At 35.6% G+C, this 20687-nt stretch overlaps 1 protein-coding gene across 1 annotated transcript; it reads left to right on the top strand.

The window, feature by feature from the left end:
* Positions 1-10001: 10001 nt before the first annotated feature.
* Positions 10002-10583, top strand: LOC113312185. Its single transcript, XM_026560937.1, has one exon. It carries the CDS (start codon positions 10002-10004, stop codon positions 10581-10583), a length of 582 nt encoding a protein of 193 aa, XP_026416722.1.
* The last annotated feature ends 10104 nt before the right edge of the window (positions 10584-20687 follow it).

Here is a 20687-nt window from a genome sequence, read left to right as displayed (position 1 = left end):
CATCACCCTTGTCACTTTCGGAATTTTCGTTAGGAGGAACATTTGAAGGAGAAGAAGAACGAAGTTTTCTTTTCTTTGGAGGAGGACCAGTTGATTTTTCCCTGCGAAGAGCACCTTTACCTTTATCACCAATCTTCGCAGCATCAGCAGATTCTTCTACTTCAGCAATAATCTTCACACACAGATAGAAATAAGAAATGGAAGCATGGAATTAACAGTACTATTTAAAGTCATAAGAGAAAATTTCTTACCTCATCTGTGTATGAGCGAAGAGCTAACAGAGTACTAGATTTCCCAGTCTTGTTATAACTATCCTTCAGTTTTTGGATCTGCGGAATGTCGCAAGAGTTAGCGAACAGAATAGTAAAAATCAATAAAGAAATATAAAATGAATTAAAGGGGAGAAACATACCTCTTTCTCCTTCTCGGGCCAAGAGAAAACCCAAGGTTGATATGCAGCGAGATTCGCAGGAAGAACGTTTGATCCAGCAATGTAGGGTCCCTTTAGCATTAAAGGAAAAACACACCATTTATCATCTTTGGATTGGCAAGGAGTTGTGTTTTTACCATAATTCCAGTCATATCTTGCATAAGAATTTTGGCGTCATCAATGTTATCTTTCCTTTTTAATCGAATACCCAGCGAGTATTCTCTTTCTTCATGGAGATAAGTTCGTAGTTCTCAAAGAAATTCGCCACTGTATACTTCTCAGCAACTATATCTAGGTTTGCGAATTTTGGATCCCTAAGTTCTTTGGAGTAAATATATCCTCTACCAGCACCACGATTAGCGAACTCTAGCATCAGACGGATGCAGTCCCCACTTAGTTGGAAGATGGCTCGCGAAAATCCCGAATGAGCGAGAATTTCATAAAATAAAGGAAGATTTGGGTTATAAAGAGGAATAGAGAGACCTGCGAGAATTTTACTTAGCGAAATTATGATTGATTGATCATCACAATATTGATCAGAGAAAAGCTTGACAGAAAGAATTGATTTGGCATTCTCACCAGGAATGATGGAGAGTGTGAAACCTTTATCAACAAGATCTTTTTGGACATCTTGTAAATTCTTCTCATATCTATGACCACTTGGAGCCATGTTTGAATATAGAGTATGGGAATGTATAGAAAGTAAAAGGATTGAAGGAAGAAAAAATTACAGCAGCAGAATTTGCAGAAGAATAACAGAGTTGCAGAGATGAGAGAATAAAAATAGAAGAGAAAGTAAAAAGAAAAGTGGGAAAAGGGGGTAAGAAGAGTATATAAAGAAGATTTTTTACTCGAAGAAATAAACACCATTAAGACGAAGAGACGTGAGCGGTTGAAAAGTAGCGGTTACAGAAGATGTGTCAAGAAATAAATGGAAGAGAGAGTACGTGTGATAAATGTGGAATATGAAAAGATAAGCAGCTGCGGCATTTCTCACATCATTCTATACTTTGCAGAGAAGATATGAGAAGAGGCAAGATGTAGGATCAGAATTTCGCAATGACAATGTTTCAGCAAAGTTATCAATGACACAGCATAACAACGTCGCAGAATAGTTTCAGAAATGATAGAATAAATGACGTCATCTAAGTTCAGGAGAAAGATGTGATAGTCTTGCGAAGATTAAAGAGTTTTCGAAATTAACATCTGTAAGGTTGCGAGAATGTCGCAAACCATATACGAAAATAAAGGACAGATTAGCTGTCATCCACTATGTATTTCCTTATAAATAGTCATTCGAGTTGTAAAGAAGAGAGAGATCTTTTTTGAGTAAGAAACAAGTAAATAGGAGAGACAAAGTTCAGAGCAGAGATCATTCTTGACTTCTTTATCTTTCTTGTTAGAACATTCAAAAATTAATCAATAAAATTAATAATATAAACCTAAAAATGAGTTGATCAACAATGAAATCATATGAGGGGTGTAGTGTAGGATTTCCTGCAACTACATGTTTTTTAATTTAAGGTTGTTTGTTAAAATTGATATAATTATATTAAAAGTAATTTTAAATAAACTAAACTGAACTAAATTAAAACGACTACACTGAATTAAATTAAACTTAACTACACTGAATTAAACTAAACGTGTTCATTCATTAGCAAGACTGAATTCCTCTTCGTTTTCTTCCGAGACATCATCTTCGTCATCCACTTTTACATACTGCCCAGTTTGTTGAGGGGGGACTCCAGTTTGTTGGCGGGGGACTTGTTCGGCCTGCACTTGATCGGCCTGGACTTGTTCGGCCTGGACTTTATCCGTTTGCTTAGTCCATATAGCATATTGTCGTTCATTCATTTTTCCAGTGTCCAAGGAGAGTAACTTGTTTAGCTTACAATCCCTGTAGTATTGTTCTCGCGAAAGAAGACTTTTCTGTTGATTATTTAAAGAAATGGCACGGTCCCTGACTCTATCTGCCTCCATTTGCATCTCCATTGCCTTGTGATCAGCATAGTTGAACTCGCTTGAACCTCCTTCTGCTGGTCGTTGGGCTGCGTCTCTCGCTGCTTTTGCAACTTTCACACCACCTCCTCTTATTCTCTTGCAGTTGGTGTTAACGTCTAGATTACTATTGTGTTGATCCTGACTACCTGGAGTTCCATCAGGTGAGGAAGCATGCCCTCAATTATGAAAATCTTGCGAGATTGGACCATGTGGTGATCTTCCAGGAACTTGATGACCTTCCAGCACGTATGGATTAAACTTGTTAAGCACCCTCAGAATGGTGAAACAACTTTCATGTTGGAAGCTTGAACCTTTGTGGGATCTTTGCCACTCTTCCCGACATCTTCGTTCCACATCCGGTTCGCTTTCACCACTTCTTTTGTTGTTCCACATTTGAGTGATAATAGCTACATATTCACTAACGGCTCCTGCAGTTGTGCAAAAACGATGACACAACCCATCGACATCACGACCATGAATGTTACCGGTTTCTTCACGAAATTTTTGTAAAATCTTACCATAAAAAACTTTTTTTTCTTGATAAATACCATTGATATCATCTGATGTATATAATACATAATTTCTGCAAAGTGACTCGTCTTCATCCATCGTATACTTGGGACTACGAATTATTTCTTGTTGTGTTTGTTGTGGTGTTAGTTGTGGTGTTTGTTGTTGTGATCGTTGTTGTGAGGATGCCATATTTGTTAAAGATGAAATTTTTCTAAGAGATTGTATTGATATGAATAGTTTTGTTTGAAAAGAAAAAGAAAAGTTGAGAGGGTAGGGTTTTGCAACTGGATTGTGACAGTCGGTGTCACTTGAAGATTATGCTCTTTTGGGCTAGGGTTTTGCAACTGGATTAGTTTTCATTTAAGTTATTCTCCTAGATTGGATTTGGGTTTTTTAGCATTTGGGATCTATCAACTCTTGATAGGGGTTACTTGGGGATTAAATCTTTTTACAACTAGTGCATTTGAGAGCTTATTTACTACTTGTTGTTTTGGGTTTTCTTTTTACATTATCTTGTATATTGTTCATCAATAATACAAAACAGAAGGGGTTTTTGAGCTTTGGACGGTCAGCTAACATTTTGAGAGACAAGTGTTGCATCCAACCATCCTAGTCTCATCTTAGCGAAAGACATCTGATGGATGCAAGACTTGTAACCTATAATCATTATGAATCTACATTAATTGGGTTATGTCATAATTAGGATCATAAATAAATTTTTAAATTTAATTAAACAAAAATAATTAAGACTTTTGGCTTTGACTATGTCATTTTTCTATTTGTTCATTGTATTCTTCATCTACAAATAAATAAATAAATGAACAACCAAATAATTTCTCAAAATTTAATAATAAAAAATTTCAATTAAATCCACAAAATGAAATGAAAACTAAGTTATTCTACGTCCACTGATTTGGATTGTACATAAAAACAATTATAGAGAGAACCATGAAAAGAAGTTTAAAAAAAATAAAAAAAAAAATCATGCATCAAAACGGAAAATGATTTACTATAAATCATTCATAAATAACAAAATCCTATAGCATACCTAGAAACAAAGAAACAAATGAAAGAACAAAATTCTTTGTAAATGACCTTGGTGATATGAACAAGTTTGGTGCAAAGAATCACAACCAACATTTACATTCCTATGAATCAAACCCTTCAATTAATAAACATGTACAAAGAATCATAGTTACATAACGAGTTTTACATGTTTTCTCCTCGACCACGTACACACGACAAATCTGATATATGAAACCACTAAATCGCCCTTTTCAAAAAAATTAGTAGATATGAAATAAAAAATCAAAGAATGGATTTAATATCCATTCAGTTGATCTGCATCACCTGAGAATTTGAAGAGTTTCACTAACTTATCTGAAGTGAAAACCAAAGACGTAACGGAGATCGACGAATATTCGAGGGAAGTTATTAGTTTTGAGAAAGTCGGTATTTTTAGGAGATAGAAATATATACTCACATATAATTTTGGGCTGAAATATCGTATTTATTTTCATACCTTATGTGTAGACCTTTTTTTTTCTTTTTCTAAGTTTCCACATTTTTATTTTGGAATGATAGGCAAAGCGGAAGGAAATTGTATATACATGTACTTACCATTCTAATTAATCCTAAAAAAAAATATATCATAAAATACTAATGCGAAATGTGGAAGATTCAACCTAACCAGATTCTGAGGATATATTAGAGTTCAACTATATTGTCACTAGAAGCAATAATTAAATTAGATATAAAACTTTTTTTTTTTTAATATTTTTATCGAAAATCAACACTATATTATAGGTAATTTTGGTTCAGGGTTCATCATGATAGAAGATAAATGTTACAACGCGTGCCGTTAAAACGCAGGTTATTTCTATTTCTTAATAAAATGACGATCGAAAGGTTATAGCGCCAGGCAGGGCACTCGATGGTTTTTTTTATATTTTTGACTGGATTAACGTGGGAATTGAACCCGCAACCTGTAGGTTGGGAACCTAACCACTGGCCAACCGGGATAATGCCAATTGCTTATGGTTGTCTAATTGTTGCTTTTACTTTTTCCTGTTCTTTCTAGAAGTTGGCAAAACTGTCACATTCATTCCAGAGAGGAGCTGTACTGCGACAATGTGACATCACTAACACTGTGACATGTGATGTTCTCATGTAAGAGAAAAAGATGTTGGCTCCATCATCATTGCTTCAATCACAAAAATCATATACACCAATTGAATCATCATTGCAAATTTACATTTCAAAAAGTAGTATACTAGTATGTAGTTTACTAGTATGTATTTTACTTGTCCAGCTATAACTAAATCACAATTACTAAACCAAATCGTTATTTTTATTGACAGTTTGTCACCATCCCTGACAGATTCCCGACACCAGATAAAATAAAATTCATGGAATCAATTGGGACACTAGGATAAGTTTTTATATGGCATATATAGATGCTTGCAAGTGTCTCAATACTTCAATTTTATTCCATTTTCTTATGCTTATGGACATTAAATCCTTCCCACGAAGCACTTGATGGTAATAAATGACCACTCCAGAGGGTGGTTAGCAAGTTGATTGATTGCACTTCACCTGATACTTGTTGGAAGGAAGTTTTTTGTGGGTGCAAAATATCGCACAACCCGTAATAACGCGGAAGGATCATTCCGGTAGCAGGCGATTATAACGCGTCTAGTATATCTCAACTGACGAGTGCAATGACGTCACCAAGTCACATTAAGCATGTGAAGATGGGTGCGACATTTATTAGAAATAACACGAAGATTAATGGACATGGAAATATTACCGCCATCCCAGATCCGAAAATATGGGCTTTATTAGCTCTCCTCTACTATGTAACTCCTATAAAAGGAGCAAGAAGTCATTTTAGAGAGAGACCTGTTTTTGAAAGCTTTAGTGAGGAATTTAGGAGAGAGAAAGTTGTTTTGTTCTCCAAGTTATGGTTTTCTCATATCTCATTTGTATTTGTTCTAACTTTTAATAAAAATACTTAGTGATTTTCTTATGATGTCTTAGTTTTTATTTCTTAGAATCACTTGGGTGTAGGTTGTAGGATTTCCTGCAACTACATTACTATTCAAATTTTGCAACGATCAACAACGACATTAGATGTATGGGATGATAATAATGAAATGCATAATGAAAATAACTCTACCACATCCAACTTGATGAGGCTAGAATCACAAATATGACATGTCCTTAACACATTAGGTTGCGGTATAGTTAAGAATGAGTGATGCTAAGTCCCTACATGTGAAGATGTGTCTAGTATAAGACTGCCCGATATAGCTCGTGCTAGCACAACACAACCTACTAACTCTTAAACTTAGAAACAAATATTGAAAATAAATAAACACGCAATACGCAAAAATGAAGCAAGAGGATGTGAAAAGAAGAGGAGAATCGGGATAGTAGCCGTTTCTGGATGCAAGTTTCAACCGTGAAAAAAAAATTTGTATTTATAAGAGAAAAAAACCTTTAAGGTTTCAGATTACTTTAAAACAAGTTTTTAGTATTTATTGGAAAACAGATAAAGATAAATTCAAAAAAAGAATTCTCCCTTAATTAAATTACTTAAAGAAAATATTTTTGGAATCAATTTCCAAAAAAGAAATTACAAAATAATTTCGAGTAGACACAAGAATTGGTGCATGGTATATACGCATAAGGCATACGTTAGGCCATGTAGTATTGTCCGTGCCGCCCGCCCATATTTTATATTATCCATGACAGTATGTATGGAGGCCACCATTCTCTAGTACAACCCTCTAGTACAACCCAATGTAGGATTAAAGAGTTTCTTTCGCTCAAAATAAATGAGTGAGCATCCACAGATTCCTTGTGTCCTAAGATCAAACCACGCGAAGACTAAAATTCATTTATTAAAAATTAATTTTCTCAGTTTTCTTTTCTCTCTCTCCTTCTTCTTCTCCAACAAAACTGTCACCAACAAGCGTACTATGCAAAGATCTGGTCCATTTTGGACTGGAACTGAACATATTTCTTCATTATATCTTGTTTCCTAGGTTAATTAGTAGTTTTACTTTAGCTGTTATTATTATTTTTTCTTATCTACGTCGTTATGGTGGTTTTATATACTCTTTTGAGGTTTATCTTCGTTTTAATGGGGATTCTTGATTATTGGGTTGGGTTTTAAGATCAATAGTGATACTCTCCAACGACGAAATCTTCATCTTTGTTGTCTCCGATAACGAAATCTTCATCATGAACTTATCCAGAGGCGGAATCTTCATCGATGATTTCTTTGACGACGGAAGCTTCATCACTAGTTACAAGAGATTTGAGAAAATCAGTCCTATTTTGGGAGCACATCTTTCTAAAGAAGAGTTTTTTTTTTTAAATGATTAGAATTTAATTCTGAGAAAAACCATTATTTCTCCAATTTAATTGGATCTTATTCATACTTGTATTTGTGTTATTCCGGTAATCCTTCTCTTTTTCTTGTCGGATTTCTCAGTATTGTACTTTTACGGCATGTTATGTTATTTTGTATTCTCCTATTGTAGATCTCAAACTCATTCTGACCTCAAATTTTCATTAATAATTTTTTTTTTATTTATCAAAAAAAGAAAGAAAAGAACTAATTTTCTCCGATAGTTACTGGTATTGCTCGACTCAATAGTTTGATTATTAGATGACGATTGCATGTGAATTCCTCATTGTCATCAACCCTTTGTTTTCTTATTTTATCTCGAGAAAAGAAGTTGCAAGGAAATTGAAAATTTTGAAACCTAAAAGCAATCCTAATTTTATTTTAGCTTTATGACAATGGGCCCTACCGGTTATAATTTATTTTTAAGCATACACATGTTATAATTGCATCTACTGCAAATTTGAGGTCAATACAAGCTATATTAGTAGGTGTTGTTATAAACATCTATTTATGCTAATAATATCTAGGATAAATTCCGTTTATTACCGAGATACCTAATATTTATTTATTTTTTATTTATTTTTCCAAACCCTAATTTTTATATCTAATATTTCTTTTGTATCGATATTTTCTTTTAAACAAAAGAATCTTTCTTACGTTGATCGGTTTTGATTGTTCAGTAATCAAAATGGTAGTCGTACAAAAAAGAACATATGTTTATACATATTATCTATCGAATATATAATATTTATATAATAACATTTTTCGTTTATGTTTCTTTAAATTTATTTTTCACGGAAAATATAGAAAGAATATGGGTGACATGAACATGATCTCTGCTCACTGTTTGTCATGCGTTCTAAGTTCTATTAAAAATATGTATGTGCAGTCAACGTACCAAATAGAACAAGTTATTTTATTTTTAATCGGTTCTTTTTCTTTATGTCTCTGATTGCTTTTGAGTACCAGACATAAACATGGAAGTCTATTATGATTCATGAAAGTATAATACAAATAATGTATTTATATTTTCATACCAATCCAAGTCAAAAAGGTTTACACAGTACATGGAAAAGTACATCTGAGTTTAATATTAATTTAATATTTATCTTCTTACCTTTTCTATGTGACCTCTTAGTTTGGTCTAAGTTTATTATTGGTAAAATTAGGGCTGCACAAAACCAACCCAACCCACCAACCCAACCCTCACCCGTCAAAATTTATTCGTACCCAACCGAACCCGTCTAGGCGCGGGTCGACTATGGGTGACGACATCAGAACCCACCGTATGTTGGGTTGGGTGCGGGTAGCACTTGGGTCACCCGACCCAACCCGCCACCCGCCTAAATATTCCTAACCCTTAGATTAGTCTTAGGAATGGATCACAACCGTCGATGCCTTATATATATAAGTGTATAACAAAAAGAAGAAACAGAGAACCTAACCTAAATACTAAATCTATCGGCTCTCATTTCTTTGTTCTCACTCAGTTTCTTTTCTCAAGTGAATGAATCTCATAGTCACGGTTTCTTTTCAAATCACCATGATCGTCAAATTCTCTTCTTTTCTCCACTCTTCAAAGTTCAAACCATAAACGGCAACAAGGGCAGGTAAGATTCATTAGAATCAGGATTTTCTTATTTATTTCAACTACGGTGTGGGATTGAGAAATCCATGGATTCGGTTCTATTTCTTCCCAAGACTAAGCCATGGATTCGATTCTACTCTGTTGATAAGTGGTTTGATGGATTTATAGGTGGTGAGTTAACGGGAGAAATTAGTGACGGTTGATAGAAATTTAGGGTTTGTAAAAGGAGAAAGTTGATGTTGCAATGATTCAGTGAGTTGGGTACCAATTTATTTAAGTATTAAATGAGTGTGTGGTTGATGTGGTTATTTTCATTGATTTAAGGGTTTGACTGTCATGCTTTCTGTGTTAGAGTTGTAGTGTAGTTGATGGATTTGTGTAATGAATTTTTGTAGGTGTTTGATCTGAAGGAAGGAGAAAGGAAGAAGCTGAAATTGATGGTATGTAAAGATGATGGGTATACACGCCACCACACGATCCAACCTTCCGTAATGTGGGTCGGGTGAAAATCGACCAATTGTAATGTTGGGTTGGTTGCGGGTGATAACTCCTATTACCCGCCATCAGTGGGTTGGGTGGTGGGTGAGGCAAAAACCGACCGAATCCAACCCATATGCAACCCTAAGTAAAATAAATGAGCATTAAAATTCCTCGGGATTCGTGAAAGTACTACACCTAATGTAAATATTTTCATATTTATCCAAAACCAACTTTTGTAAACGTATGTACTTATGTTGTTTCTGTTTCAGCTGATAGTTATTAGTACCAAAAGATACATGGCTCACTTTAATGATAAAGTTATTGTTTTCTTGTATCGTCGTGTCCTATTTTTTTATTTCATTTTTATGAATTAATTATTCGCTTGTTAAACATTAATTACGTGATGTCGTTGCTTTTTCACGGAGATTTATTTTTCCCTGACACATGTCTATTTATTTTTCTCCGGACTTGCAAATAACTAAAGATATATACAGTATTAGGAGTTTTATTTTTTTAGTTCCACTAATTTTATATGTATAAATTATTGATTATCTTTTATTAATATTCGGATCATGTCGACTCTTTCAAAGGTGAACTTCAAAATCCTTGACATATCCGGCAAGAATTACTTGTCTTGGGTTCTAGATGCAGAGGTACATATGGGTGCTAGCTCACCTGATAAGAATATTACTAAGGACAATAAGGAGTCCCAAGAAGATCGCTCTAAAGCATTGATTTTTATTCGTCATCATTTAGACAAAGCTTTGAAGTCCCAATATCTTACGGTGAAAGACCCGTACACTTTGTGGACAGAGCTGAAGGATAGGTTTGACCATCAAAAAACGGTCATCCTTCCAAGATCTAGATGTGAGTGGATGCACCTTCGCTTACAAGATTTTAAAAGCTTAAGTGAATATAACTCGGCTTTATTTCAGATTGTCTCTCGTTTAAAACTATGCGGAGAAACAATTATTGATATTGATCTTTTGGAGAAGACTTACTTCACCTTTCATGCTTCAAACACTTTGCTTCAACAACAATATCGTGAAAGGCAGTTTAAGAAATACTCCGAGTTTATCTCTTACCTTCTAGTAGCGAGAAGAATAATGAGTTATTACTCAAGAACCATCAAAGTCGCCCAACAGGTTCAATAGCTGCTCCAGAGATGAACGCTACAGAAAGTCGTGGCAATGCTACTGAAAGCCGTGAAAAATGACGCGGACGTTGGTTAGGTCATAAAAAGCCCAACAACAACAAGAAGGCTGGTAATAATTCCCATCATCATAAAGGGAAGAAGAATGTGTTCCAAAAACACAAAGGCAAAGGCTCGCAAAGCCATTCAAAGCGTTATGAATCTGTCTGTCACCGTTGTGGTTCACCAGGGAACTGGGCAAATGTTTGTCGTACTGCAAGGCACCTTGTTGATCTTTATCAGGCGTCTATTAAAGGAAAGGAAAATAAGGATGAAACCAATTTTCCCAATATGACATACTAATGGATATTGCCCATCTTGATATTTCCGACTTCAAGAATGATGGAAATGAGATTGAAGATATGAATTCCTTCCTCAAGGATATCTGAGTTTATCTATTTTATGGTCAGTTAATTTTAGTAGATTGAATAGTAGTTTGGTTTGAATAAGTGACAATGTTTTTGTCATTTTTTTTAGAGATTTTTTTTCTTTTAGGCAATTAATTTTACTGTATTAGTTATTGAAATTCTCTTTAGTAATTAAATTATTTTCTTAGTATTTATTCTCCATAACTTGTACCGTTGTCTTTATTTTCTAAAGGGATATGGATATTGCTAATGGAAAGCCAAAAGCAGGTGACGAAGATATATGTCTTGTTGACGGTGCAACAACGCACACAATTTTTCGTAACAAAAGGTTTATCTGCTATAACGTTAGTTACGGCCAATGTTACTACAATTTCAGAGACTTTTAATCTTGTTGAGGGACATGGAAAAGCATTGATAATGCTCCCTAATGGTACAAAAATCCATGTCCAAGATACCTTATTTTCAACAAGATCTAAACGCAACTTGTTGAGTTTTAAAGACATTCGTCTTAATGGGTATCATATTGAGACGACAAACGACGCTAAAAAAGGGTATCTATGTATTACTGCCATTGTCTCAGGTAAGAAACAAGTCCTAGAAAAGCTTCAATATATGTCTTATAGGTTATATTACACTATCCTAATTGAATCACATATTATGAGTCATCCTAAGACTTTTGATCCCGGTGTTTTTAAACTTAGGCATGACCGTTTGGGTTATCCGGGATCAACTATGATGCGTCGAGTTATTGAAAACTCATATGGACATCCTCTAAATAGACTAAAAGTCTTATCATTTAATGATTGTCCATGCATCGCTTGTTATCAAGGAAAATTGATTATTAGGCCATCATTGATGAAAATTGGCATCGAATCACCTAATTTTCTGCAACGAATTCAAGGTGATATATGTGGACCAATTCACCCTTCGTATGGACCATTTCGTTATTTTATGGTTCTTATTAATGCTTCAACACGATGGTCACATGTTTGCTTATTTTCGACTAGTTGATCGCTGTCGTAAGCGTCAAAAATAATTACACTTTCTTACTACTCAAAATATATAATGAAGCAAGGGAAAGAAAGGATTGTTCCCACAGAGAGGACTTAGGTTTTCAATATGTTATGGTTTTCTATATGAAACAATGGGGGATTTTCTGATTTTTATAAACTAAAATAAAATAAAAGCAAAACAATAAAAAGTAAACACGCAAATCAAGGATGTGAAAGTATTGGTCAAGGATTTCGTTTTCATTCACTAACATGTTCTTGTCTTAATAACTAGAATTGATATTTAATCTCTCATTATCAAAAGCCCTAAGATACCTAGTCTAAAGAATATCCCGCAATTTCCTCTTATCATCACACATACATGTAAAACGACGAAAGTATGAATTCTACCAAAAGAGTAACCTAACGCCTTGCGCTAATCAAGTTCAATTTCCATGGAGCATTAAGATTCATGAAATTAGGCTAATCAATGCAATTGAAATACATTGCGCAAACAATTCGAACAAAGGTCATGGTTCTCATATGATTACAAGGATATATCACTATAAGCTATAACCATATTTATGCTACTTGTGTCCAAGGATATCGCTCGATGATAAACCCTAAACTAGCAGTAGAAGAGATTACAAGTTCTACCAATTTGCAACTTGACAAAATAAATAATCCATCATGTTGTAATACGTCAATCATACAACTATATTCTCAGAGAATCATGAACGATAAATATGAGACAAAACTAATTCATTAAACCCAAAATCATGTTATGTGAAATCAACTTAATCCATAAACCAATAATAAAATTAACTACTCATGTTCAAGGAGTTCATCACAAGAATATAGAGAAAAGTTTTCATGTTGTAAACCCTAGAACCAAAGTAGAAGTCTCGCTAATGGAGATATCTAGGTTTAGAGAAAGATTTTTCTATTTATATGTTTCTTCAATTCCCAAAAGGATACTCTTTCCAAAAGTAGGTCAAGTCTTCTCAAAATCCATCTCCACGTGGTCCACCGAGCCCATGAGTTAAAACATCTCCTCTGGAAATTCCGGGTGCAAAACTGGGTCGTCGGATTGCTGACGTCATCCCCGGTTTCCGGTCACCGTTGCCGGAATCCGGCACCAGAAAATGTCTCTGGCCACCTGAATGATCAGAAACTATCACCATGAAATTCTACACTTTCAGTGCTCAACTCCGCTTCTCTGCAGTCCACACATTCACAAAAGAACCACTTAAGTCAATTCCTTGTTCTTGCGAAAACGTGCCCAAAAACGTGACTCGTATCTCATATATCCCGCCGTTGACTCTTGCATCCGACTCGTATCTCATATATCCCGCCGTTGACTCTTGCATCCGACTCGAACCCCCTTCATGATTCAGTGAAACTTTGAAATTCCCACTTTCCATTCCGAAATCCGGCAACCGGAACTAATACCACCAGTGCACCAATTCAGCTCACTTTTCACACTGTTTCTGCAGCCTTGTTCAGGCACTGTCACTTCCCTGCAATTCCTAACATGCATCTAAGCTCATTTTGTAGCTTGAATCACCACCAGTTCCATGCATTAGCACACTTCAATAGCACCAACCAGACTCTCCCGTATCACAACTGCCACTGTAACTGCATCTAAGCTGCAACAAACACCATCTCAGCCTTGCAATCTCTCACTCCATTCTTTCTTTAACTTCTGTAGCAGCTGCAACTCCACTTCCAGCTGCATCAGCCCAAGGCTCAAGTACCAACCACAATTTCTTGCTGCCATCTCACATCAGCAGCACAATTCAGATTTATTTCAATACCCACACAAGCCTAGACCAACACAGATTCAAGCCTTCATTGCAGTGCCATTACATCCATCCTAATTCGAGCCTACAAACCCATGAATTTCAACCATTGTTTTATCTCCACAAAACTTCAAGCCTCAAGCAGTCATTGTTCCATTAATCTTCTCAGCTTCATTACTAGCTGCACATTTGCCCTAACATTCATCTACTTCAGGTTACCATTCATTCCTGCAGCTTACTTATTTCAGTCTCAAGCCAATGCCATTATCTTCTTTATCCTGCATTCAAACCAACACAAGGCTTCAACTGGTTCACTTCATTGCAGCTGCAGCTTCTTGCCATTTTCCATTTCCATCTCAATTACAGCTCGAACCCATAACTTTGTGCCATTATAGCACCATAAAGACCAGCAATTTTCCACTATAATCATTTCACCTGTCCTAACATTCATCTATGCTCCACTCTGCAAAATAGCACACCTGTAGTTCCATTACTACCACTAGCTACTCCATCTTGCTGCCAATGCTTGGATTAGCACAAACCCACTTCTTCAAAACCTTCAATTTCCTTGTTCTTCTTGTTTGTGAAATCAGCTTCTCATCCAACACCCTAATCTTCTTCATACCTCAAACTACCACCACTAGTTCTGTCACACCAAAATCATCTTCTGTAGCTCAGTTCACTGAAACCTGCAACATCATTCCTCCAACCACAACACTGACAATTCCAATCACCAGCAGTTTTCACCTGAATCCTTCTTCTTCTTAGTCTTGATTTCTTCTCAATTACAGCTCCAGCAGCTGCCTTCTTCAACTGCTTCTTACTTCTATGGCTTACTGCTTTCGAATCTGAGACAAACCCATATCAGTTCTTCAAACAGCATCACGAATTCCTCCAATTCCTTCTTATTCCCTGAGTTTCTTCACAACACCAACAACAACTCATATCCGTGATTTAACAGAAACAACAACATCTTACCACCAGCAACTCTCGGATTCACGCTTACAGATCGAACCCATTCTTCATAATCCATGTCTATTCACAACTTCAATTTCTACGATCTTCATCTCTGGTTTAACAGCAGTCACAGCTGCTTTTCTTTTTCAATTTTGGGGAAAATGATTGAGATGAACGAGAGACAGATTCTCTCGAATTTAGGGTATAGAAGTAAGGGTGGTTATTCAGCATCCGATCACTGCTAAGAGTTAACCATATGGCAACCCTTTAACCTTTGCTGGTTGTCTTTTAATACTTCTCCAAAAGAGAGTTGCTACTTAACTTTGGGTCTGCTCCATATATCACTCGCTTGCTTTTTGCACTTCCGGCTCAAATTGAGCGATTTCTTCTTCTTTTTCTACGTATGACTCGAGAGTACCTAATAACTCAAAAACACACTTAAAATACATAATTTACAAGAAAAATAGCAAAGAAAGCATTAACTACATATAGTAAATAGGGTGTATTCTACACCTATCACTAGTACTGTTGCATTTGCGAGACTTCTTGCACAAATTATTAATTTACGAGCTCAGTTTCCAGATTTTCCTATTAAAACTATTTGTCTTGATAATGCTGGTGAATTTACCTCTAAAATATTTAATGATTATTGCATGTCAATTGGCACTGATGTCGAACACTCCATCGCTCACGTGCACACAGATGGACACATTTGTGTGTCTAATATGATCTCAATTGTATGTATTGTTAGTGCTCGATTTTATATTTATTATGGCTTTTTATGTCTTTGTAGATGTTTTTTTGGAGAAATACATTTGTGTGGAGAAATTAGCTCGAAAAGTGGTATTTGCACTCATGGGAGAAAATCACTAAAGGCACCCCTTATTTGGATAAAGGGCACCTCAATTACTAAGGGGAATCCACTTTTTATTTACACAAGGACACCCCAAGTGTTAAAGGCACCTAGCAGTTGGTTAAGGGGCACCTTCTTCTCCATTTTGAATTTTTGATTTTGGTGGGTAAGTATGTTCTTCACTGGTAGAATTAGGGTTGAAGTTATGGACGTGATTTACAGAGATTCAATTGTTGATTTTCATGGGATAGGCCTGTTTTGGATAACCAAAGATGATATGGGTATTCGATTGGGCTGGAATTGGCTAAATCATCGAGTTTAGATAAACATGGGAGGAAAGTAATATCGAGGTTCTGGATTGGAATTGATTGTGATTTAATCGGATTTCTTTTCACGGGTCTAGGTTGATTTGGGCCTGTTATAATCAAACATGGGAGGTATATGTGTTAAACTCGAAAAAGGAGGATGGTTTCGTGTTATCTCGACAAGACAGAGGTGGAGTGTTTCTCGGTGTCTCTTGGTTTTATTCTGGAAGTTACGTGTGATTCAGGGGAATATTTCCCTGCATATTTCTTCTATCTATTACGCAAGAGAGTATGGGAAATTTAGAAAACTTGGAAGACGCGTAACTAATGAGAAAATAAAGGAAAGTACCCTAACTTGTTGAGGAGAAAAAAATAAAAGATATTCTCGGATTTAAGCAACCTTGTGTATATATATGAACTGGGGGAGTCACAGAAGGGATTGTCGAGAGTTTGGGGTCGATACAGAGGCTTAGGGAGGCTGCAGAGGCGGAGAAATAAGGGTTACAAGAAAGTACCATGTTGCTGCTGAAGAAGAAGGAAACGAAGAACATTGACGCACACAGACAGTCGCAGTTCTGCTACACCAGAGAACTATCGTTCATCTACAGCCTTACCCCTTTGTAACAGTGGTTCTGTAGCATCTATATCTGTTGCAAATTCGTTGTAATATTATTTTCTTCAATTAAACACCTATTTGAGCTATGGATTATTATTTTGAGCAAGTGTTTGATTTCATGAGCTAAACCCTAACACTGGGACGATGGAGGAAGCCATATTTCATGCATGTGGTAATTATATTTAATTCTTTTATGACTACTTGCACTATTATCAATCGTTTTATGATTTTTCTTAATTGATTGTGATGTCGTATGATGATGTATGCTTGGTCTAAGTGCTTTTGATGCGTCATGCTAGTGATTTACAGTCAACCTTTTAAAAATCTACTTTGGCAAAGAATTAGAGTCAATATTATTTGAGCTATAATTGTTTGGAATCCTAAGTCTCAGTACCTCTCGATATTGTGACAATCTTGTGAATATATTTTATTTATTTTACTTTTACGTCTTAAACTGAATCTCATCAAGTCCGAGTTGAACGAATCTTGTTTACCACTTCTACAATTACATCACACACTCAAAATGGCTTAGCGGAATCATTTATTAAGCGCTTACAACTGATTGCCCGACCATTAATCTTAAGGTCTAACTTGCCAATTTCAGCATGAGGTCATGCAATATTACATGCTGCAGCACTGGTCCGTATAAGACCAACCAGCTATCAAAAAACACTCACATGTACAACTCGTATATGGCATCAACCAAATATATCTCATCTTCGAACTTTTGGTTGTGTTGTATGTTCCCATTACTCCACCACAGAGAGCGAAAATGGGCCCTCAACATAGACTCGGCATATATGTTGGATATGACTCTCCATCTATCATTCGGTATTTAGAACCTCAAACAGGAGATGTTTTTAATGCAATATTTGTTGATTGCCAATTTGATGAATCAAATTTCCCGTCGTTAGGGGAAGAAAAGCGAAAACTTGAGGAACGCCGTGAAATTTCATGGAATACACCATCATTAGCCCACTTTGATCCCCGTACAAAACAATGTGAACTTGAGGTTCAAAGAATCATACATTTGCAGTGCTTGATGCATTTACCGATACAAGTAGGGTAACAAAATCACATATACCTGCTGCAAATACTCCAGCGAGAGTCAATATCCCAGATGGACATCATGATAAGTCCAAAACATAATTAAAACGTCCAGGAAGACCTTTTGGTGCAAAAGATTCAGTTCCGCGAAAAAAGAAATCAATATGTGGCATTCCAGAAAAAGCTATTATATCTGAAATATTTGATCAATCTAATACTAATGAACTAGTTGCACCTGAAGAGGCACATGTACCTCAAAACAATGATATCTCTATAAACTATGTTGGTACAAGACAAAACTGGGATATGAATACAATTGTTCCTGATAGTAAATTCGTTTTTACAGTTGCTTTGGATGTCATTGAAAATATTAATGATCCTGAACCACAATCTATCGAAGAAAGTCGACGTAGAAAAGATTTTCCTAAGTGGGAGGTTGCAATCCAAGCAGAGTACAACTTATTAGAGTAAAATGTGGAGTTCTTGGTCTTATTGTTGTAACTCATGAAAATGTAAAAGCTATCGGATACAAATGGGTATTCGTACAAAAGCGTAACGAGGAAAATGAAATTGTGAGATATAAAGCTCGACTCATTTCACAAGGTTTTTTACAAAGACCATGTATTGATTATCAATAAACTTATTCTCCAGTGATGGATGCCATCACATTCCAGTTTCTTATTAGTTTGGCAGCTTCAAAAAAGATTGAAATGCGTCTTATATGGATGTAGTTACAACTTATCTTTATGAGTCACTTGATAGTGACATTTATATGAAACTTCTCGAGGGATTTCGTATGCCTGAAGCAGGCAAGTACAAAGATTGTAGTGTATACTCAATAAAACTTCAAAGAGCTCTATATGGACTAAAGCAATCTGGAAGAATGTGGTATAATCGCCTCAGTGAATATTTACTGAAATAAGGATATACTAATAATGCTATTTGTCCATGTGTTTTCATTAAGAAATCCAATTCTGGGTTTGCTATTATTGCAGTATACGTTGATGATATAAATCTTGTTGGAACTCTAAAAGAACTCACTGAAACCGCTGCTTACTTGCAGAATGAATTTGAGATGAAAGATCTTGGTAAAACTAAGTATTGTCTTGGTTTAAAAATTGAGCATGTCCCAAATGAAATATTTGTCCATCAATCTACTTATACAGAAAAGGTCTTAAAACGATTTTATATGGATAAAGCACATCCACTGAGTTACCCTTTGGTTGTGAGATCACTTGACGTGAATAAAGACCCATTTATACCTAAAGAAGATGTCGAAGAACTTCTTGGTCCGGAAGTGCCATATCTAAGTGCAATTGGTGATCCTATGTATCTTGCAAATTGCACAAGGCCAGATATTGCATTTTCAGTTAATCTGTTAGCTAGATATAGTTATGCTCCAACTCGAAGACACTGGAATGGAATCAATCACTTATTACGTTATCTTAGTGGCACTATTGATTTAGGTATATTTTACCCTTATGAGTCTAAATCAAAACTAATTGGGTATGCAGATACAAGTTATCTTTCAGATTTACACAAAGGACGATCACAAACTGGGTATTTGTTTACTTATGGAGATACAACTATATCTTGGCGGTCAGTGAAGCAAACAATTTCATATACATCTAAAAATCATTATGAACTACTAGCAATCCATGAAGCAAGTCGTGAGAGCGACTGGTTAAGGTCAGTAATACATCATATTCAAGAATCATGTGGACTTCCTTCAACTAAAGATTCGTCAACAATATTATACGAAGACAATACTTCTTGCATTGCACAACTAAAAGAAGGATTCATCAAAGGTGATCGAATAAAGCACATCAGTCCGAAGTTCTTTTTCTCACATGATCTACAGAATGATGGTGTGATTGATATAAAACAAGTACGTTCAAATCACAATCTAGCATACCTCTTCACTAAAGCATTACAAACTTCTACATTCAAGAAATTAGTTCACAAGATTGGAATGCGTCGACTTAAAGATTTGTAGGCCAAGATTTCTCTGAAATATCCATTAGGGGGAGCATCATTAGGACTTAAACGCGATGTACTTTTTCCTTCATCAAGGTTTTAATGAGGCAGCATATGCGTGTCCAACACTATTCTAAGTCTCATTTTTAGGTTTTACTCTCTTGAGTTTTCCTAACATATTATAGTGACTTAGACACAATGGTCATCATGGGGAGTGTTATAAACGTCTATTTATGCTAATAATATCTAGGATAAATCTCGTTTATTATGGGTATGCCCTTGTGTCTATCCCTATAAATATAGGTTGTAATGTTTGTTTATTCTACACACTAAATAAGAATTCCACCTCTCTTTCTCTACATTTCTATCTTTCACACTAGGTGTATTTGTTTATAAGGCGTTTTACAAAATGGTCACCCCTCTCCTAATTAGTTTCACAAAATTATCAAACTCTGCATCTTCTGAAGTTGTAACATCAAATCACATACTTGATGAAACCAAATCCTTTATCTTCAAAATTTTCTGCCAACCAGAAAACTCAAAACTTTACTCTTCAAATCTTCTATCCATCCTAAGTTCTGGTACTAATTGTGGGACAATTGGCCCTTATGGATACTACATAGTACCTTACCAACCGTCCGGATTCAGAGCTATCTACGTGATAATTAATCTTGTGGAAATAAACTAGCTAACAAGAAACACTTGATCTCTCGGGTTTCTCTGTCACTAAGATCCTGGAATAAGAAGAAGATAAAGAGAACTACACAGATACAAGCCATATACAAAAGCAACAATAAATAAAATACTCACATATTTAACATGGTTCAACAATATACACAATGTGTATATATTTTTTACATCTACCAAACGGCTACGACCTCTTTATTCATTACAAAATCACCAACTGAGAATTACATGTTTAAATCAATCCATCGACTCACTATAAGGTGTCCGAACACAAGATCTATCAAAAACTCCATAAAAATACAAAGTAGTGTCTTCACCCATACGAGATAATGCTTACCACATTATCTACTACAACGAGATGATCTTCTCTGCATATCCTGACATACGTTATCATGGACGCCTTCTGCTCAACACCAATAATTTACTCCAGCACGGCCAAGATGATCTTCTCCTTAAACAAAGTGT

Source organism: Papaver somniferum, chromosome 9 (genome assembly GCF_003573695.1).
Source record: "Papaver somniferum cultivar HN1 chromosome 9, ASM357369v1, whole genome shotgun sequence".
NCBI classification, from domain to species: Eukaryota; Viridiplantae; Streptophyta; class Magnoliopsida; order Ranunculales; family Papaveraceae; genus Papaver; species Papaver somniferum.
This window is presented reverse-complemented; position numbering and strand designations above follow the sequence as displayed.